Source organism: Puma concolor, chromosome E4 (assembly GCF_028749965.1).
Source record: "Puma concolor isolate L17-30 chromosome E4, mPumCon1.1.hap2, whole genome shotgun sequence".
NCBI classification, from domain to species: Eukaryota; Metazoa; Chordata; class Mammalia; order Carnivora; family Felidae; genus Puma; species Puma concolor.
This window is the reverse complement of record NC_141683.1, coordinates 14487679-14510986: the sequence shown is the minus strand read 5'-3', so window position 1 is coordinate 14510986 and position 23308 is coordinate 14487679. Positions and strand designations below refer to the sequence as shown.

The 23308-nt window shown below is 36.2% G+C and overlaps 1 protein-coding gene across 5 annotated transcripts in view; it reads left to right on the top strand.

Moving 5' to 3' along the window:
* SPATA17 (spermatogenesis associated 17) overlaps positions 1 to 23308 on the top strand; it is a 228127-nt gene that overhangs the window by 14660 nt on the left and 190159 nt on the right. For 4 of the 5 annotated variants that reach the window (XM_086693317.1, XM_086693316.1, XM_025927856.2 and 1 more), the window contains exon 4: positions 13049 to 13099. The exons of the other annotated variant lie outside the window; for it this stretch is intronic. In XM_086693317.1, coding sequence (XP_086549443.1) covers positions 13049 to 13099 — 51 coding nt within the window. The remainder of the gene's footprint in view (positions 1 to 13048; positions 13100 to 23308) is intronic. 5 annotated transcript variants of the gene reach the window in all.

Here is a 23308-nt window from a genome sequence, read left to right as displayed (position 1 = left end):
GAGGATTTGAATTGGGCTCTGTGCTGACAGGCTGACAGCAGTGAGCCCAATGTGGGGCTCTAGCCCATGAACTGTGAGATCACGACCTGAGCCAAAGTCGGATACTCAACTGAGCCACTCAAGTGCCCCAAAAAAGTAATTTTTAAATTTTGAAATAATTTCAGATTTACAGAAAAGTTGCAAAAATAGTCCAAAGAGTTCCCATATATTCTTTGCTTTATCGTTTTCTCTCTTGTCTCTCTCCCTACATGTTTTTTTTTTTTTTTTGTCTTTTTTCTTTATGAATACATGTCATTAGTTATTTTGAATCACTTGAGACAGAGTTGCAGAAGTGATGCCCTTTACCTCTATGTTTTTGAGTGGTGTTTTCTACCATAACCATACTAAAATGATCAGAATCAGGAGACCATTATCTGTATAATGCTGTTAGCTAATCTATACACTGTATTCATATTTCATTGATTGTGCCAGTAATGTCATTTATAGTAAAAACATCTTTTCCAAGATGTTACATTGTGCTTAATTGTTGTGTTTCTTTAGTCACGTTTAATGTGCTTAGCCTGTGGTTGCCTTTGATGACTTTGATGTTTCTGAAGAGTATAAACTATTTTTTTTAAGTTACTTCTCAATTTTGGTTTAATTATGTGTCTTTATTTTTAAGATTGAAGTTATGCATTTTTATCAGGAATACATCTCAATACATAATATTAGGAACATGATGTCAGTTTATCCCATGATAGCTGATGCTAACTTTGATAATTTAAAGTGGAGTCACTCACACTGTAAACTTATTATATCTTATGAGGGGATATTTCAAGACTGTGTATGTATATCTTCTTTCTCATCAAGCTTTTTTTTTTTTTTTTTAAGTTTATTTATTTTTGAGACAGAGAGAGACAGAGCATGAACGGGGGAGGGGCAGAGAGAGAGGGAGACACAGAATCGGAAGCAGGCTCCAGGCTCTGAGCCATCAGCCCAGAGCCCGATGCGGGGCCCGAACTCACGGACCGCGAGATGGTGACCTGAAGTGAAGTCGGACGCTTAACCGACTGAGCCAGCCAGGCGCCCCTCATCAAGCTTTTTCATACTAGGTTTAGCATTCAATGATGGCTTTGGTCAGAATCAATTTTTATATTTGTTAAATAGCAATTTTCTAACTCTGTCATTCCTTCTACATTTACTTGTTAGCATATTAGTATAAGAAAGAGCTTTTTTGTGGTCCTATTTTTTAAATTATTTACATCAATGTGAACTCATGGATTCCTGTTTTATTCAGTGGGTTATAACAAATTACTATCACTGATTGGTTCAGTGCTCAAATTGTCCCGGATTTGGCCATCAGAAGCTCCGTCAAACCAACTTTTAATAGATTTAGATTGCATAGAGGGGATGATCAAAAAATTAAAGTATTTTTTCATGGAGTGCTGGGATCTTGATCCCATTATTCTTTAGTGGTTGGGGATCTATATCAATGTATAGACAAAGCAATGAAGTAGACCTATATGCACATGGCGTTCCATGAACATTACTGACTTAACTTCCATTGTTGTAATTACTCACAAGCCACTAGTCAGAAGGTTATGAATTACTGAGACCTCTTTTTAATCAAATACACAAGAGTATAAACATTTCAGTGACTATTGTTAAAGTATTCATCTTGGGAATCTTTTTTATTTTAATGATGCTGGAGTTGCTAAAAAAAAAATCTTAAAAAATTCATATAATGAGCCATTCTAGAAAATGTGTCTTGTTACTTTAGTGTCTTAACTGAGTTTGGTCAAAAAGGGTATTGTTCATGGGGTGCCTGGGTGTGTTAGTCGGTTAAGCGTGTGACTTCGGCTCAGGTCATGATTTCACAGTCTGTGAGTTCGAGCCCTGCATTGAGCTCTGTGCTGACAGCTCAGAGCCTGGAGCCTGCTTCGGATTCTGTGTCTCCCTCTCTCCCTGCCCCTCCCCAACTCGTGATCTGTCTCTGTGTCTCTCTCTCTCTCAGTCTCTCTCTCTCTCTCAAAAATAAATAAACTTAAAAAGAATAATTAAAAAAAGAGTATCACTCAGTATGATCACTAAGGTATTCTCTGGTTTAGGATCCAATTGTCTGAGCTCTTGGGGGGTGGGGGGAAAGGTGGAGATTTTCCTCATTTAGATTGGTTCTTGATGGTTTTTAAGTTTATGAAGTTGTAAGCTATTTTAGAATAAGTCTGTTTTATTTATTTATCTATTTTTGCCATTATGTACACGGTACCTAACATAAGGATCTCAAATAACATAATCAAATCTCAATAAGTAATTATTGAATGATATTAAAATAGCGGCCATTTACTGATTGACTAGTATGACTAAAATATTGTAGTAAGCATTTTACATATTTATTGTGTATCCAACTAAAGTCTTATACCAGTCCTATGAATATCATCACCATTTTATCAATGAAGAACTTTAATCTTAGAGGTGGTTATTTCCCCAAGGACATATTGTTACTGATAAGTGGAGGAAAGTTCAAACCCAGTTTGATGTGATTCTCAAACTGTTTATAGTATTGAGTTGGTAGGCAATTGAAGTTAAGTTCATTATTGGAGATTTCCCCCCTTTGGCTTATACAGAAATCCATGAGGCTTAAGTAGTGCTAACATACCAGAGATCCCACCTTTGTGGAGCCTTCATTCAGGGGAGGTCCCTTGTCCTAGCCCATGTATTTGATCTCTCAGTGTTCATCCTTTAAAAACTCTATAGTTAGTGGGCCACATAAAGGGAATGGGGATTTTTGTTAGAGCCTTATCCTGATATCCCTAGTACTTTGAGTCCTGTCTCTTCCACAGCTGCCACCAAGTTTATTCCTAGAGTTTCAGCCACTTCCCAGAAGCAATTGGGATGCCAAATGTTGTATTTCCTTATTTCAGAAAGCTAATGCCCAGCTCCTTCCCAGGCATGTGGAATCTTTGCTCCTTTATTTCTCTTTCTCTGCCCACACCTCCCCTCTTACTATCTCTCTACCATTCTAGCATAATTTCTCAGAGTTCAGGTTTTAGGAAAGCAAAGCTAGGTAGATATAGACAGTCACTCATAAGCCATCTGAAGCAAGAATGCATGAAAGGACCTGCTACTTTCTTGGGTTGGGGAGTGGGGTGTGAATATTGTCTAAGTCTACATTAATTATCACACACATTATGGGGCGCCTGGGTGGCGCAGTCGGTTAAGCGTCCGACTTCAGCCAGGTCACGATCTCTCGGTCCGTGAGTTCGAGCCCTGCGTCGGGCTCTGGGCTGATGGCTCAGAGCCTGGAGCCTGTTTCCGATTCTGTGTCTCCCTCTCTCTCTGCCCCTCCCCCGTTCATGCCTGTCTCTCTCTGTCCCAAAAATAAATAAACGTTGGAAAAAAAAAATTAAAAAAAAAAAATTATCACACACATTAGTACACACTGTCACACACATAGTCTGTAGTATCTATGTTTAAACCATTTCCCACATTTATTCTGCATAATTCTTTTGGCCTAATAGCTATATACAATAATAATAATGCCATATACTACCCGATTAAGTTATAAAATAAGTGATAGAGGTTAGTGATTTTGAAACTTTAGTAACAGAACTCCCCCTTCACTAAAATTTTAGCAAAATTTTTAGCTCCATATGGTAAACAGTGCAAGCAGTGCAGCTGTTTTGGAAGTTGAAGAAATTCAACTGCTTGGACCTTTTCCCTGTGGCCTCTATTGTCACCCAAGCCACCCCTGCATGATTCGAAGGCCACTGATTTAATTTGCTAGTCTGGGAAAGGATCACAAAAAGCTAATGATATTAATTGCCTAAGGGAGAAGAAAACTGGGTACTTGAAGAATAAACATAAGGAAGAGATTTTTTTAGTATTATAAACTCTCCTGTAGTCTTTGAATTTTAAGCAATGTGAATGCATTATCTATTAAATAAATTAATTAAAAAGGAAAGCCAATTTAAAAGGAATTCTCCCTACCAAACACAGGAACAGATAATAAGGGCTTCCATAGGGAGTTGATGTAATCTCCGAAGATCAAAGAAATGAGACTTGAACTGACCCTCAGGGGATTAGTGGATTGTAGACCAGGAAGGACATTTCAGTTAGGATCAGCATAAAGGAGGTTGTGAAATTGGGAATGAGCACGTTGTAATGGGAGACAGGAGGGGTGGAGCTCAGAGAGTTTGGGGAGTTGAAGAAGGTTGGTCAGGAGTTGAATGTGACTTGTATAATTTCCTACATTTGAAAAGGAATTTCTCATTTAAAAATTCTTTATATCCAATATTTCATATTTTCCAGCAATAATCTGTCAAGTAGAAAGTACACGTGTTATCTTCATTTTATTGATCACAAAATGGAGACTCAGGAAGATTAAATGATTCACCTAAAGTTCTCAGTTCCTGATATGTATAGATCCACATGCTAACCCCTTAAGGATTTTCTCTGCATGTCCCTCAGACACCCCAAACCTGCCCCTCCTTACGTATTCCTTTATTCAGATAAACGGTACAACCATTCAACCAAAAATCCAGTAATCCCAGACTCCTCACTACCTCCCTCTCCCTACCCTTTATCTCCTATCAGCCATCAAACACCCTCCATTTCCCCTCATAAAAGTCTCTTGATTTCAACCTAAATGTCATCATTTTACTCCCATGTGGACATTCCTTCTTGCCATAGCCTACAGCATGGAGTTCTCACTCTTTCATTTGACATGTCAGGTGTTTCATAGTGTCCCAGTTTCTTCTTCTCTAATCTCACCTGTATAAAATATATGCACCTGTGTAAAATATACCGGGACACATTAAATCATTGCCAAATGATTGCCAAATCAATTGCCATTAAATCATTGCCAAATCACATGGCCAAAACATGCAGTGTCCTACAGATTTTTTTGTAAATGCCTTTTACCCTGCTGGAATGCCCTTTTGCACTTTGACTTCCCTCCCATTACTACAAATCCCTACTTCCTGTTCTAGACTTTACTTAAAGATTAACCTCCCTGCTCTCCTGAAGCTGCGTGTACAATGGTGGGAGACAGGAGATATCAGGTGTGCCTTCCTAGCTTTGTTCATGTAGGCATTTGTCCCACTGTGATACATTTGTTTATTTACATCTCTTATTTGACTGAGAACTGAATAGTGGTGACTTTTCAGTTTACTGCATCTTAAACTTATCACAGTCAATGTCACATAGAAAGCCTATAGAAATGTTTGCTAACTAAATGATTCACAGGGATTTATGTTGGATGAGTCTTGCTTATGGTCAACGTAACTGCTGATTAGTATCAATATGTGCCAAAACTATCCACTACCCTCTTCTTCATAAAAGAATGATTCTTTCCCATCTCATTGATTTTGGACTAGGCCAGGTGCTTTGAGCAGATGGGACATGCCACACTCAAGGTGACATTTTAAGAGGCTTTCTCCCTCTTTCCTTCTGACATAAGACAGGCCCATGTCCATCTTGGGCTGCTCCTTCATCCTTGGGGTTAAGATGAAGAAATGTAGAGCCTACGTAGCTACAGGGAACCCTAGTCGACAGTTAATGTAAGTGAGAAATGTTTTGTTTGTAAGCTACTGAGATAGCTGCATTTTTATCTCAGCAAGGCTGATTAATGGTTATAATGATAACAAAAGCATGCATGTTTATAAGAAACATTCTGAATGGGGCACTCAGTGAAGCTTACAAAAAGATGTTTTGAGCTTTTTGAGTTTGTGATGATGTTAGGACACCTCCATGTGGTGATATCTTGTAAGGCGATTTTGCCGTCTCTGCAGAGTGTCTGGCATATAATAATTAACACTCAACAAATGCTTATTAAAGTGAACTATTGCATGGGAGTTTAGATTAAGAGTCAGAGCTGGAGATAAAGATTTTAGAGCCATCATTGCAAGATGACAGGATTCTCCACCTGAAGGAGAAAAATACCTTAAGAGTAGAGCAGAGGGACAAGAATTGAGGCTTGTGGAATGCATTAGGTAGGATTTAGGCAGAGGAAAGGGGTATAGACAGATAATAACTAGAAAAGCAGAGACACAAGGTCACAGAAAGCAGAGGAGAGAACGGATGAAAATTTGGCATTGTCAACAGTCTCAGATGTGGCAGAAGTCAAACAGAAAGTGAACTGAGAAAAAAGAGAGGTCCTAGGATCTCCTTAGATAGGTTCGGTAGTTCTAGACAGCTTCCCTCAAAATTCTGTTAACTAAAAGATTTCTATCTAGCTTTTAAATAATTTTCATAGTGACACCAGCTAGCTTATCTAGTCCTAAAGTATCATGGGTTCTCTACCATAGTGTCCTCATTAACTCAGGATAATCGATCATTTCCAATGATCTTTTGTGATTTGGCTCTTGCTTCCTTCATGAGTATTGTTTTTGTTTCCTTTTTTCTCAACCTCCATTTCTGGCCTTCCTGCTGACTTCCAGGCTTCTGTGTCTGGCAACATAAACCAAATTTGTCCATCCTAGGGGTCCCGGATTGTTGATTTACAACCTTAAACATCTTTTCCTGTTAGTGAGGATATGCTCTGATTCTTCTTTTTTAATAACAACAATTTGATGGTTATCTAGTGTAGTGTGTGTGCTCTGTGCATAATGCATTTCATACCTGCTGAGCAGCCTGCTCTTCCTGTTGGAAACTCAGAGAGTCCTACTGTTATGGGACCTTTCTTGTGTTCAACTGTATTGTGTTCTGTGTAGTTGGTCCTTAACCACTCTGCTTTATTTCATAAATGGTGAGGTGAAAACAGTCGTTCTTTGGTGATAAGTACCTGAGAAATGTTGAAATATTTTTTCATCCATGTCATTTCAAGCACTAGCATTTTGAGTGTTACCTGAGTGAATTCATCACTATAACCTCTACAGGATAGTTGTATACATCTTGATATCCTTTTAAATTTTCTTTTCTTTCTTTTTTTTTTTTACATTTTATCATTACATAGTTTACTTTATGTTTAATATCAAATGCACTATTTTTTATCACCACTCGGAGAGCAGTAAGTAGAAACACTACCCTAATGTACATGATTAATTCTATATGCATTATAAATAAATAAATAAATAAATAACTATAGTCCTAAACAGCTCAATTGAGATCATTCAGTGAATAACATGTATGGCAACCACATTAACAGAATTTAATTAAAACTTTGTGCTGAAGTGTGAATAGCCTATGGTAGGACCATTTAATTTACTAAAACACTATCAAAAAATAGATTATTCCTCAAATTATAAAAATCATTTTCTATATTGCTGAAAATCACAGCTCACAATATTTACATAATGCTTACCGTTTTACTGCTCCTTACAAAGTTTTCATATTAGGTTAGTAGTTGAAGGAGTAACAATGGAAAGAAATTTTATTAACTTTAAGTGGGACAAAAGATGCCATCTACTATAAAATTCCATTATATGTTGTCATGATAAATACCAGCAGGGTTTTTTTTTAATGGATAGTAAAAATATATAAAATATTGGTCACTGTTTTAAAAACTAATGAGATTGACAGAGTTACTTCTACAGACATTTTTATTTCTCTTAATTAGATGAATAAATGTTTCTTCGATAGTTACCAACTCTTTTTATGAATTTCTGTAGAGGACATCCAAATAAGTGGTAAGTTAATAAGGCAACATTTATCACCCATTAGTGTCAGAGCAAAAAACTGAAACATATTTTTTCCCTTCAAGGTCTTGCATTTTAGATAAATACCAAAGTCTAGATAACTTAAGTTTCTGACCTACTAATATTAACTTAAAACTTTCTTAATATGTTTTCATAATTATGAAATTAATTTAGATTTGGTTCCCCTGCTTTTAAAGATTATATTAATAATAACTGTGAGAAATAGTATTTGGCTTTTAATGTGTGTGTGTGTGTGTGTGTGTGTGTGTGTGTAAAAAGAAAGGGTATTTTAAAAATCAGCTGTTGATAATGAACAGATTGGTATCAGTTGCCAACAAACAAGGCAAAGCATATGCACAAAATACTCATGATTATTTGGTAATAAATCATTTTAATGATTATACTCAAAATTATGAAATGAGGATGGCACTGATGTGGAAAATAACAAAGGCTCAGGCTCATCAGATCTGTTATCCATATGTGCATAGCTTCTAAAAGTTCCATTGTCATCACTTTAAGGCAAATTTTTCCTTTGTACTGCCCAGTCGAACAAATAAACCCAGTTGATCTGGTCAAGTTTATATAGATGTATTACTCAAAATTATTACAAACATGTATTGTTTTAAGTATTCTGCTTTTGATGAGAAAAGGGGGAAAAAGAGAGAGAGAGACAAACCAAGAAACACACTTAAGTATAGAGAACAAACTGATAGTTACCAGAGGGGAGGTGGGTAGGGGGATGATTGAAATAGGCGAAGGGGATTAAGGAGTGAGCTTGTCTTGGTGGCACTGAGTTATGTATAGAATTGTTGAATCAGTATACTGTACACCTGAAACTAATATAAGTATGTGTCATCTATACTGGAATTGAAATAAAAAACTTAAGAAAAAAATCTTTTAAAGTGTTCTGCTTTTGAAAATGATTAACCATTTCTTCCTTGAAACTCATCTTTTTTTTTTTTTTTTTTTTTGGTTTTCAACCTAAATACTCAACAATAAAGGAAATATGAAATAATTTATGGTATATTCCATATAGCAAAGTACCACATAGCCATTGTATATAAAAATATGTGAATGAGGAACTTAAAAATGGGGAACAAGAAATATCTGTTCTAGATCTATACAGATCAAGGTGGAAGAACCTTTAAGAGAAATTAAGCCACTGTAGTTGAAGGAAAGGAATTGGCATTAAGAGTTTAAGACTTAAGAGGGGAACACTTCTAGTTCACAAGGTCTGGAACAAGGTTAGAGGAATGTAAGGTACACTGAAGTGTTGGTCATTGGGACTTTTGTAATTGGGTTGTGGGATTTTGTAATTCAGTGTGCTGTCCACATGAATTTGAAAAGTCTTGAGATAATGGCAGGAGTTGTGATGAAGGGTGAGACCATTACTTGGTGTCAGAATCTTTAGAGCAGATGATTGGAGTAAGTCAGGGAGAGGTGAGGAGGAGGAAGGATGGAGGATAAGTAATCTGAGACCTGAGGGATGACAACACTAGAAAGGAATAGAGGGTATAAATGTGGAAAGCTTGAGATTAAGATGTAAGGTTTCTTGTTCTTTTGGTTTTTGTTGTTGTTGTTGCCCATTTAAAAAGAAATTATTTTTGAGAGAGAGAGAGAGAGCATGAACAGGGGAAAGGGGCAGAAGGAAAGAGACAGAGAATCCTAAGTATGGAGTCCTACACAGGGCTCAATCCCATGATCCTGACACCATGACCTGAGCTGAAATCAAGAGTCAGATGCTCAACCAACTGAGCCAATCAGGCACCCCTGTTGCTGTCCTTTTTAAAGGAGTCCTTTTTACTGGTTTGTGAAAGTATGCTTTGGAACTAGGAGAACGCCAGCTTCCTCCAGTTGATGGCACTTGGAGTGGGCGAGAAAAGATAGTTTGTCCTATAAATGCTTGCAAGAAAAACAGGAGAGATAGGATTTGGACAGCTAGCAAAGAATGATAAGACATTTTGGGCAAGGGGACTACTATGGGCATGGAGGTGAAGAAATAAAAATAGTAATTGGATCAGAATGAGCTTTAAAGGAATGGAGTGGTGAGAGATAATTGGGGGAAAAAATTGGGACCTGATTGTGGTGAGGTTTGAATATCACTTGGCCTCTAAGAGAGTGGTTCTCATTTGTCCCCAATCACCCTCCCATTGTAATTCACCTGATAGAAAAAAGAAATAAAGAGAGAAACTCAAAATATGAAACATGCTCCATCGGTAATTATGATCCAATCCCACTGAATAGCAGCCCTGTCCAAAAGATTCACATGGATATTAACTGCTCAGAAAATTGTGTTTTTAAAAAGGATACATCCTCCAAAAATTTTTTTTTTTCTTTCAGAAGCCTTCTAAAAATTGAGCTGGATCACATGGCAAAGGCCATACAGCTAACAGATAGTTGATTTAGTATTGAAATGCTGTTTTTAATCCCAGAAATTCTTCTTGCTCTATCTGTTATAAATGCAACATATCAATTCTGTTTAGCCTTCTTTCTCTCTTTCTTCCCCCCCTCCCATTTTCTTGTTTCTTCAACAAACATTTGGGGAAACATCTAAAATTGAACATCATATTTTCATTACAAGGAACTAACACCATTTATGCCTGATTTTCAGCCCAGTCTTAGTAGACTTGTACCTTAATGATAAAATGGGAAATTAATAAATAGTAAGAAAAATTTTAAGACTTTTGTCTGCTGAGAAATTACAGTAACTTGTCATTCTTGGATATGTTATTAATATTTAGTGGCTAGGATACTCTGCTTATCCAACTAAATGGAATGGAAAAAAAACAAATTTCTAGAACAATTCTAAAAAATAATATTAGGAATAAGACCTTTGGTATGTTTATATTTTTAACTACTTCATGTAATCCAAAGAACAAACACTAGTATAACAAACAGTTATCATTGCTCAGAATGGAAATAAAAAGACTTAGATGAAATAAATTTTACAAAGTTTTAAAGTGTCTGTGTCTCATAGATAGCTCATGGAAATGAACAATTCACCTCCACCAATGTTTGTTGTTAGTGTTTTTTATTTTATTTTTTTAACCTTTTTTTTAATGTTTATTTTTGAGAGAGGCAGAGCACGAACGGGGGAGGGGCAGAGAGAGAGAGGGAGACAGAATCAGAAGCAGGCTTCAGACTCCTAGCGGCCAGCACAGAGCCCGATGCGGGGCTCAAACCCGCCAACCGCAAAATCATGACCTGAGCTGAAGTCGGACGCCCAACCGACTGAGCCATCCAGGCGCCCCTTGTTAGTGTTTTTTTTTTTTAAATTGTGGTAAAATGCACATAGCATGACATTTACTATTTTTACCGTTTTTAACTGTACTATTATTTATTATTTAGTGGTATTAGGTATATTTACATGTTTTATGCAACTATCATCACCACCCATCTCCAAAATTGTTCCTCAATCTCAACTGGAAACTCTGTACCCATTTAGCAATAGCTCCCTGCTCCCTTTAACTGCTGGGTAACTGCTATTCTCCTTTCGGTCTCTGTGGGTTTGACTATTCTTGGTACCTCTTATAATCGAGATCATGCTCTACTTTTCGCACGTGTATTATTTTTACTTTTCAAAGCAAATACATTTAATATCGGTTAGTGGTTCAAATGAGAATGGTACATGGGAATCAAAGTGCTATTCCACCTTTTAACTATAAAATTCAGAATGCTTACACTATAAAGCTAGCTCTGTTTTTTTCTCTTTGTTCAGAATAAAATTTAACTTCTTACTTTTGGAATTTTACTTATTGTTAAACATACTTTTTGATACAAAATGTGTAGTAGCACCAGTGAAAATCTCTTCTCTAATTATCATCAACTGTGTCCTAAGCACCTTAAATATTTTATCTCATTTTAATCTTCACCGAACTCTGTGGAATATGTACTGTTCCATTTTGTGAGCCTGGGAGCCACGACCGGCAGACTTTAAGGAACTTGTTCAGAGCCACACAGCTGGTAAAAGCAACATCCAGAACTGAACTCGGTTCTGTAGCTGGAGAGCTCACACACACTCCGTGCCGCTAACTGAACAGCCGTATAATAAAGCTAAGAAACATTACCTTTTTCTGAACCCACACTTTCTCAAAAATGTAAATTTTAATGTTTCTTCTGTAATAAAACATTTAGTGGTTTCATCTGCCTCGATGTGACTTGAGGAAATATGGTATTAAAGTAAATCTTTTAAATTCACCTCAAACACCAAGAATTATGCCTTGCTTGCTATGATGAAGAAAGAGAATTTAAAGTAAAGCAACATCATTGTGTTCATTTGTAAATAACATATTGCAGCCAACTGGTTCTTAATTGCTCAGACTGTTGATAAATAATCCAGGCCTGCTGCTCTCCACAGACAATTTGCTTTGGATCAGACCAGGCAATTCAAACAATACTAATTACAGTGAAAACCTCTGTATGAATTTTTGTGTGTTGCAGGGACGAAAACCCCTATATAAATGGTTAAGGCACTTGTCTCTGATTTTTACCTAAACATAACACCGATTACCTGAGCTCAAGTTATATCAGTCAATGCATTTTGATTGAATAAGAATGGATCTAGTAATATTTTGTGTTAAAAATATATATTTCATTGCCCTTACTGTTTATTGTACTGTCATGAATTATGTTAATTCTATATTTTTGACTGAAAGATATAACAGACACAGAAACTTCATTTAAAGCAATGTTTTCATTGAAATAAGCCATATTGCTAAACGATTATGGAGTGTAACAGAGATTTGTTTATTAATAGACAAATGTGTCTATACTAGAAAGAAACCAAGACCTCAGGAAGTCTTTACTATATCAGGGGATTTGCTGTAACATGATATCATTGTATTTATGATTTTATGGTGTTAAAATGAATATTAAATGAAACAAAATTCCCAAGGATTACTCAGGAGGCAGCTAAGTACATAACATTTTGTACAGATGGTTGGAAGGCACAATTTTGCTCCATCACTGCATCCATATCCTTGAATGATTTCGACTGAAGACAGCATTTCTTTGAATTTTTCATTAAACCAGACGTCTTGAAATATGAATTCCTTTTATGTTTCTGTGAGTTTTGGCTAAAAGAACCCCAGTGAATAAATCATACAATACTACGTGTCACCAGCACTTGTGAATATTTCTGCTTTGTTATTCTATTCTCAGTAGAGCACCATTGATTATCAAACTCAGCGGAGAGCATTTTATGATCATATATCTCCATTAGCTCCTAGTTTGACTACCATAGATTTTTCTGGTTAAGCCTGCATTATGTATTAGGAAGCCTATCTCTTCAATACAAAGTTTGATTTCATTTTTCTAAGCCTAGAACTCTTATTATGTATTATGTATAAAGATTCTTATCTTTTATATGTAAAAATAGGCTGCACTGTCTTTGTGTAACTGAAATATATGCCATCTTTTTTTTTCTTGATTCACAGTTAGAATTTTGTACTATGAAGATGAATCTCTACAACGCAATGGCTGTCAGGGTAAATATTTCTTCACTTGTTAAACAAATGAAAAGTCAATTGTGCCCTGAGTTCGCTTTTAATAAAACGAGCAAACCAGAATAATGCAAATTTGATTGATATGCTAATGGTTAGAGAGAAAAGAGTACATAGTTAAAAAGTTAGTTATACTAAATAATCTTGGCAGTGTTAAAAATTAGAGTAAAATGTAAAACATGTAATTATCAGTGCTTATGTTTTAGAATGCTAAATATCTCTGAGCCATAACTAGAGAAAGACCGTAAATATTAATGAAGAAATGTATTAGTTTCCATATGTCATATAGAATATTGTGATAAATAGTTGAACATGGTTCTGGAATATAAGATGCCGGCCCAATACAAATCAATTAGAAATTATTCATATGATTTAACAGTAATAAAGTCAGTTTCCACCTTCGAAGTTTTATTTCTATCATCTCTGTGTTCATTTTTACGTGTTATTTTCCTAATGGGAAGCTGAACTTAGTGATTATGAGGCTGGCTTGGTTTCTGCCCAGATTTTGGGAGTGAGCCCAACAAAAGTATTATCTCTCTTGTCTCAGACAGTATGGTAATAGCTTAATTGTGGCGCTATTATAAATGGAGGAATTACTTTGGTGAATTTCATTAATGTTCTTAAAACTTATGTTGCCTTACTATATTCTCTTTCATTGATCTATGAGTTCTTCTGCTAATAATGTCCTTTATTTTGGATGAGGCAAGGTAGTAATACCTTCTGACTGTCCTGTGCTGAACTATGGCAGGTGAATTAACATTACTTTGATTATTTATACTGTTTTGGGAAGGGGTCTTTCCTCTACAGGTATGGGTGTGCACAGAGCCTGTCCCAGGGACAGTCTGCACTTTCAGTCTGTTCACCTTTCTGTTCTTTGCGGTCTAGGGGAAAAAGGAAAAGGAAGAAATAGGTCTTTTTGCTTCTTTTCCTGAACTAGAGGTAGAGACTATAGCTGCAGTGGGCTCTTTACCTTTGTTAATGTATTACTATAGGAAAAGAATTTGGTTCTCCTCTTTTAATGGGAATGCTTGAATCTGGGAATTTATGAGATTTTGATTCTCTGCATAGCTCTGCCAAAGACCTAACATCTGAGCCTTCAACACTGTTAGGTTCTTCCTTTGCTGCTTACTCTGTGTCTGACGTGTCTGCAAAGTAAAAACCAACAGATGACCGTTACGGTAAAGCAGTTGATGTCCTAAGACTTAGATGCCTCCCTAGGTCACCAGGGGAGAGAGAACGAGAACCAGAAGACAGAGTTAGAAAAATGCATTCTGTTGTTATTTAGCCCCCAGTCTTCTTATTGAATTCTTACCTGGCTTGAATCATGATTCTGTTTACCTAGATTAGAAGTATCTAGGTAACACTTGGAACACAGAGTTTTTGACTTACTCCAACATCATACTAAAACCTTCATTTCCTAGTAGCATCGCCCAATGTCAACTTGTCTTTGATTAATGTCAATCGACAATGTTGAACTTTACCTGAGTCCTGGGATCATGGAAAACAACAAAGTTTTAAAAACCCCCCACCCTTTGGGTTCTGGAAACAGCTTACTGCAAAAAGAAAAAACAAAAAATTTACCCTTCACCACATGACTTAGATAAGAGGCACAGATACGCCCTTTGTTTATCTATGACACGGCCAGTGCCCACCTTCCCAAGTTTCCATTCTTTTTTTTTTTTTTTTTTTTTTTTTTTTAAATTTTTTTTTCAACGTTTATTTATTTTTGGGACAGAGAGAGACAGAGCATGAACGGGGGAGGGGCAGAGAGAGAGAGAGACACAGAATCGGAAACAGGCTCCAGGCTCCGAGCCATCAGCCCAGAGCCCGACGCGGGGCTCGAACTCACGGACCGCGAGATCGTGACCTGGCTGAAGTCGGACGCTTAACCGACTGCGCCACCCAGGCGCCCCAAGTTTCCATTCTTTACCTCACAAATGACTATCAGAACTGCTTGTCCCCATTGATCAATTGGAAAAACATGTTTATTAACCAAACTGTGATTAAGGTTCTCTCCTTCCCCCTGAACTTTAGCCAGCATAGAATACCTCCTCCTGAGAATAGGCTGGCTTCCCAGTAAAACATTCTCTGATCTACTGTACAATTATGCCACCCTTTCATCCCACTTCTGCATATCAGGTTCTTTCTAGCCTCGTTTATATCTTCCTGTAAAAGAAAAACTATTTTTGCCTAATTCTTGACATACTTGAAGATCTTATGGTCAAAGTGCTCTCCCTCTGGCAGTAGTCCAATCCATCTATTGTGGTGATCATAATACTCCTTCTTCCTTGCAATAATTCTTTCAAATAAAGTCTCTCTTGCTATGTCTGGATTTATTTTTTATTTCATACATTTCAGGAGAGAAGAGTAGAGGTGTGATGCAGTGGCCATTAAAGTGAGGCAGAGGAAAACTTGAGCTGATCCACTAAAGATGCATAGGAGTGTTTGTGAGCCATGTGGAGGATGTAAACACTACTGTGGGAATTTATAATAAAGACACTTCTCTTAGAAGATGTTCAAAGACTGCCTTCAGAGGTTTGGATGAGTTGACTTAGTAATAGACTAGGTACTTACTTCATGTTCCTAAGATGAGGAGTCAGGAGAGGGGCTTACTTGCATGGAGGCCAAAATGATTGCCTAACAAAGATGAAATTTTAGCACTGGTTGATCACAGTGACCAGAACTGAATTTATTTGTAAAAAGTGAATTCTTGCAAGATGGGGCTCAGAAGACTTGACTTTCTGCAAGAGTGAATGGCTGAAGAGATCAGCGTGTGGTCCACATCCCTTCATGTTGTGCACATCAGAAGGCTGGATACCTCTAGCTGAAGTTTTCCTTCTAATACTCACACCTCTACCTTTTCAGTTCATCGGCTACCAAGTAACCTTGTTCAAAATAACTATCCCTTAAATGATTTAAATATGGGTGGCTGTTCATGTCTAGGAGGAAGAATTTCTAAGAGTGATAGGTAACTACCAAAATGTATATGGGAATAATATTCAGACAGATATATGTGCACTCAAATCATGAATAGGATTTTCACATACAATAGAAAATAAAACTTTTGTCTTAATTTGCTTTATATACTGAGCCAATTACAAATTATATGTTTGACTGTTGACTCCTAGCATGACAAATAAATTATCATCAATTGCCAAAGAGGCTAGTGGAGCATTCCTGAAAAGAGAGGGATTGTAAAAATATGTTTTTACCTATCCATTCCTATATAGAGGTCACTTTTTTTATAATGAAGAATAAATTATATGTATGTGATTTTTAAATATAATAGGTATTCACATCCTGATTTGCTGCATTTATTTTTTAAAGGGTCACCTTCTCTCTAAAGACTTTATGATCCCCCTACCCATGTAGAATTGATCACTCTCTCTTTTTATGTCCTCTTTTACCATCGACATACTTCTGTTATAGAACCTGTAACATTTTATTATCCTTACTAATTTACATGCCTGTATCCACCCCCCACACACTGTAAGTCCCTTGGGGCCCAGATCCTATCTTCTTAGTCTTTGTATCTACAGTACCTGGCTTATAGTAGGTGGTTAAATAAATGTCCCTGAATAAATCATGAATGTTGGCCCATTCTTTTCTAAACAAGGAGTTAAAAAGTCATTTGTTTTAAAATGACTTACTTTTTGTTTAAGCCCCTCAGTGTCTTTGTTGGAAATTATTTAAGCCTTTGCTGGGGGATCTAAGCCTTTGCTGGGGGATCAGACCTTTTTGAGAATCTGATGGGGTTATGTGGTAGAGATAAATTAGATGTGGTAAGGTGATATTTGGTTAGTGCAATTCTCACATGAATGGACTATCTCATGAACTTTAGGACCTTTCTAAAGTATCATAACATGTACAGGTTTGAAGGAGGTTTGCTATGATATAAGCTACTGTCAAAACCCACAGTATGCCTTTTCAAAATCCGTTATGATACGCTGCTAGGCCAGTGACAGACAATTAATACAGCAATAAATTGCTCAATAAATTTTTATATTAGCTCTTGGGGCCTTATTCCTCCCATTTCTCTATGGGACATTTTATTGCTTTTTGGTCTTTAATTCGACTTTACTCCAGATTAGGGTTCTGCTTTTCCTCCAGCATTTTGGCTGTTCCATTGTAGATCTCCTCTAAATTTTGCCCCCACTTTTAATTTTTTTAGTTGTCTCTTTTTCAACAGCTTTTAGTATCTTACACAAATCTCATGAACTGATTCAGTTGCTAAACTCATTTCTCCCCGTATCCCATTTGGATATACAATTGTGTATCTTTTTTACAGCCTGGCGTAGAACTGACCCTCTGATGCCTTTCTGATGCCAGTAAGCTTCTAATTGGGTGTCACCTCAGGTTCACCCAACACTGGGCTTAGCGACTCAGCTGAATATAGTCGGCCTCAACCTTGTCTTTGAGGCTCCTATTGCCCCAATAGAATGACTCCAGATTCTCGCGCTTACTACCTGAGTGTGTGTGTGGACACAAATAGCTGGCAGGTGTCTGAGTATACCTTAGTCAAACTGATTGCCGGTGGGAGCTATATGTCTCTGAGGCCAGGCAAGAAAAGGATTACAATACCACATTTTCTCTTGGTAAGTCAGAACCATTAGTAAATAATAACAATGAGTTAGCAGTTACATAGCCATTACTGCCTTCCAGGCACCAGTCTAAGTATTTTAAATATTTTAATTCTTCTCTGTAATACTCCCAACCAACTCTTACAGGTGGGTATCATGATTCCAATATGAAAGCTGAGGAAATAGCATCACAGAAAGTTATCTTGCCCAAGGTCCCACAGCTCATAAGTGATAGTGTTAGGAATTGAACCCAAGAGATCTGCTACCCACATTTGTGTTACTTGTGATCTTTTGTACTCTTGCCTTCACTGCTAGTCTTCTCCTTTGCTCGGTATCCGGATGAGAACAACTATGTGTACCCCAGACTGAGCTCTTATGGAAACTTTATTACTCACACTCGGATTTTCTTGATAAACTGATCCCCTGGTCCTCACAATTCATGAGCATCTTACCGGTAGTACATTTTACTCAGGGAATTCTAAACTCAGTGGCAATGAGTAGGAGACCAGGTTGAGTGTCATATGCTTCCCCTTGCAGGCAGAATTGGAAGGTTGAGGATGACAGACCTCTCCTTGTAAAAGGATATTCCAGCTGTGGCCTTTACACTCTGGTCTTCTAGCATCAGAATTCGTCCTCCATCGTAACTCAGGACTGCTGTTTTCAACTGCTAATCTCTCTATACATGAACTCTTAGAATATACTGGTGTTTGGTAAACTAAACATAATGAGGATGTATAATCTGTCACAGATTTTGGAAGTTAACCAAGGTGAACTCTCGGAAAATTATGCTTTCCTTATAATGTCTTTTGGAAAGCCTCCATTGGGTTATCTTCTACATCTTGAGTCCACTTTGTCTGTCTGTCCTAGGACACCTGGCACTGTATCAGATGAATGTAAATTTCAGGAAGTGCTAATGTTTAGTATCTTAGAGATCTCTTAAAAAATATGGTCCAACAGACTTTTTCTTTTCACTTCCAAAATCTGTGAGGAATGAGAAATGGAAATAATTTAGATCTTACAGAGTTTTAAAAAAAACTACAGATATAATTATTTCAAGTAGAATTCCTTTTATCTTAGAAACCTTATACATGTTACTGATCAATCATATGTACTTATGTGATGATATTCTTCTGGAACCCAGAGAGTCTCGCCTGATCCTTTATTATTTCAGTTATTTTAAATGATTTCTCTTGAAATTAGTGCCCCAAAACATTTTAGTTCAGATAGAAATCCTCACTTTAGGAAAATTAAAAGACTGCAATAACAGGAGGATCACTAGATTAAAGATCACTTAAAACAAACAATTTGCAAAGTAACCATAATGTTATTGGTTCTTTCTTCTTACAGGTCTGGATCTGTATAATACAAATTTTAATTTATAAACCTTAATCTAGCTTGAAACATCAAATAACCGTTTTCTTTCGTTTCCCACTTGTGGCTAAAATGTAAAAATGTGAGAAACAATGATATGGTAGCTTTACTTAAAAAATAGTTACATATGTGCCAGCTATATAAAGATCCATTTCAATCTCCTAAACCGTTTATAATCGTATTTTCATATTTATAATACTATAAAGTACATATGTTTAGAATAATGACTCCATGAATAGATGGATAGAGATAAATAGGTAAAATAATTCAGGGAAAAAATACTGAAGTTCTCTTATACACTAGACATTACGTTAGGCTCTAGGGATACAAAATAAGTAACACACAGTCTTATTCACACAGAGAAAGATATCCCAAAATGTCAGCCTAAGGAATAAGAGGAAAAGGATTATACAGACCACCTCAAGCTTTTGCCTGATGATGGACAGATATTTAAATGATGGATCACCATGCAAAAGAATATCTCTTCCCTCCTGCTACTCCTAGTACCAATATCATTGTGAAATGATTAAATAAATTTGTAGAGCAAGGAGTATAAAGTCAGAGTTGGGAAACAATATTAAGGAGAAGAAACTACAGATGGAATGATTATCCAGAATCTTCTATTGGTTAAAAATATCCACTTAAGATTTCCATTCATATATGTATATTTTTGACATGATAATGCATCAACACAGAGTATGACATTTGGATATTGTTCTTTTTTTTTTTTTTTTCAACGTTTTTATTTATTTTTTTGGGACAGAGAGAGACAGAGCATGAACGGGGGAGGGGCAGAGAGAGAGGGAGACACAGCATCGGAAACAGGCTCCAGGCTCCGAGCCATCAGCCCAGAGCTTGACGCGAGGCTCGAACTCACGGACCGTGAGATCGTGACCTGGCTGAAGTCGGACGCTTAACCGACTGCGCCACCCAGGCGCCCCTGGATATTGTTGTTCTTTAAACACCTTTGAAAATTTAGTAAACCTACTTTTTCTGTTCTCATGGTATAATGTAGAATGTTGACTATTCTAATAAATGCGAGTATCATTATGAGTAAGAGTTCCACTTGTATGCTCTCGTATACATTTAGAGCATTAATACTAGGTAGGTTATTATCAGTAATAGAAATTTTGTTTTCCATGTCTTCATTTTAATTTTAGGTGAGAAGACATTGTGATTTTTCTCTTTTGGTAATGTTAAAGTTACTATGAATTTTGAGGAATAAAAGTAAACCAATGGAGGGAAAATCTTTTCTATGAGCAGATGGCTTTTGGTGTACCAAGGTTTTGCCATTTGTTTTAGTGCTTAAAATAAACATTATTTATAAAACCACTTACATTTTGATGTTACTTAATGAGGAATATGCATCATTGATTTGACTAGCTTAAGAGGTCATTTAGAACTTGCCCGTTAACAAGCTGTAATCTGCTGAGCACACAATGACTTTGTTTAAAATTATCTATTCAGAGCTGATCAATGACAATAATTGTTTTATACCAATCACTTCTGAAAGTTAGTAATTACTTTGAAGGACATGAATACTAGCTTTTCATCTTCTTTTTTTTTTTTTTTTTTGAAGTCATAACCCATTCACCTTGAAATTAAGAAATGTTATGGAAAAACATCTTGCCTACTCAAAGAACTTTTTTTTTTTTTTTTTTAATTAGAAGTTTATTCGCTAGTACTAGGATATCAACAGGAAATTTAGGTAAAATTGAAGATGTCATTTGTTCCTGGAATAGAAAGCGTAGTAGAATCTCCACAGTATTCTATCTTATGTCAGTTAGTGATTGTTAAACTGGGCTCTTTACGATATAGGAAATCGGTGTCTTCTAAATGAAAGAACATGTACGCATACTTTTCCTTTTTATATAGTACATCCATAAGATATTTCAGTGAAAAGAGCCTGGGCTTCTGTGTAAGACAGAGCTGGGTTTACGTCCTGGCTTTGCCATTTATTCTTTTCACTGGTTAGGTGAACTTGATCAAGTTACTTAACCTGAGTTTCTTCAGTTTTAACATGAAGATTATGCCTCACGCGCCAGGTTATCATGAGAATTAGAGCAGTTAACATAAGACCTGGTGCATTCATGAGGTCAATAAATTTTAGATCCTTCGCTTCATGGATGGCAGTGTCTTCACCAGTCAAACACCCAGTTTCAACTTTTACCTACTACCTCTAACAAAGCCACTTAAATATTGATTGACTATTCTTTAATGTGGATGACTTAACCATCTCTTGCTCAGTATTTACTTTAATATCCAATTGTGAGTAAAAGGATTTGTCTTGAAAGAGAATTTTAGTCTGCCTTGGAGTAGAGGTGTAAGGAGTTTGGATATTAGAAAATCCCCTGAGAACACAGCAGCTGTGGACGCTCTGGAAGTATTCGGTACTGTTTCTAGTGTTTGCCTGTTTTGAAGTGGGAAGAAGCCCATGGCATTGGCCTCTTTAGGTGTCCTTCCTATTGGCATGGATTTTTGCTTCAATTTTACTTTCGTCCTTTCAGACTTCTTTTCTCAGAATGGGTAGCCACCACTCTAGTGTGATCTAATCAGAAATCAGCAGCTTTCCTTTTTCCTTCTCAGTGCTCCAGCATGCATCTTTTATGTTTTCTGGCACATTTAATCTTATTTTATTTAGAATTTAATGGTGTTTTCATGTTATAAGTAGTTCCTCCCTTAATACTATTTGATATCCTAATATTTTCCCATTCTTCCTGAGTCACTTCTATTGCTGATGATGGATTTTGTGTCAGTACTTTTGTTTGAAACGGTTCTCTTCTTTAATACAGATATTACTGTACATGCAATAAAAGTATGGTGAAATATTTGAAGCTATCCAACTAGCTATATGACTGTAGGCAATTATTTAACGTAAGAATCAATGTCCTCTTCTATCAAATGAGGCTAATAATAATCTCCACCTCAGAATGATACTGTAATGATTAAATTAGATGAGCCAGGAAAATATTCACTTATTTGCATGTATGATTTATATACTTGTACATATTCCAATTGATTATTCTTTTTAATTAGGAAAGTAGTTTGTATCAATTCCTCATCTTTTGTTGTCAGCTGTGATATAATTTTGGTCAAATTAGAGGGAGATAGTTTCTAAAATTAGTATATAACTTTGGAAAATTGATTTTTCTTATTTCATGAACATCTAAACTAAGATCATTTGAAAAATATTTGGAAGGACACATTTTATAACATTGTTACACTAGCTTGCTATTCTACTTGGTTCTATTTCCTAGAATTATTATCTCTGGTTTCATTGTTCTTAATAAGCTGTTTTGCATGTTTTCGATTATTTTAGTCATTCTCATACTGGGAGGTTGACTAAAGTAGTTCTTCAGAATTTTCAGTTTTCTGTATTTCAGGTTGTAAAATACCCTTTAAATGGCCATGTTTTAAAACACAGAAAAATACAGAATTCAAGTAAAACATTTTTCCCGTTTATTTGTATAGATCCTGCATTCAAATTATAAAAAAATTTAAGCTCAACATATTTAGTTTAAAAAACATAGGCCTGGGGGATAAAGCCCAATGGGCAAATGTAGAATGTCTAAATTAAGCACCCTTTCCTATTAAAAAAAAAACAATGTTTAGAGAAGGTGTATGTTCCTAGTTTAGCTAACTGTGCAAAACATTGGAAGGACTTCATATCCAAAAAGAGAATCACTCATAATATCTGAATAATTCAAAAGTACATGTAAACTGCCATAAAATTTTCAGGAATGGAGTTAAGTAATTTTTTTTACATTTTTTTTTTTTTTTTTTTTTTTTTTTTTTGCTATTTCTTCTTCCTCTCTCCTTTGATGAAGTTGAGGTGTTTTGTGTGTGTGTGTGTGTGTGTGTGTGTGTGTGTGTGTGTGTGTGTGCGTTCCACAAAAATAAGATTATGCACTATTTTTTTTTGCTTTGAGTTTTTTTAATAGAGATTATATTAGCAAAGAATAAATATAAGGAGGCTGATTTTCATGATTACTAGAGCATAATAAGACATCGAGTAGCCGACTTAAGTGTGTTCTCTCAGAGCCCCCATATACTCCTCTCATGTGAAAAAAACCTAGGATTTTCAACAGAAATATTCATTTATTGAAAATTGCATTTCACTTTGTTCCCAGTTCTATACGGTAATGGTTTAGAGAATGGGCTCTGAAGTCCTAATGTAATTCCTGGATCCATCACCAATGGCTATGTTATTATGGGGAAGTTATATAGCTTCTCTTTTTAGCAG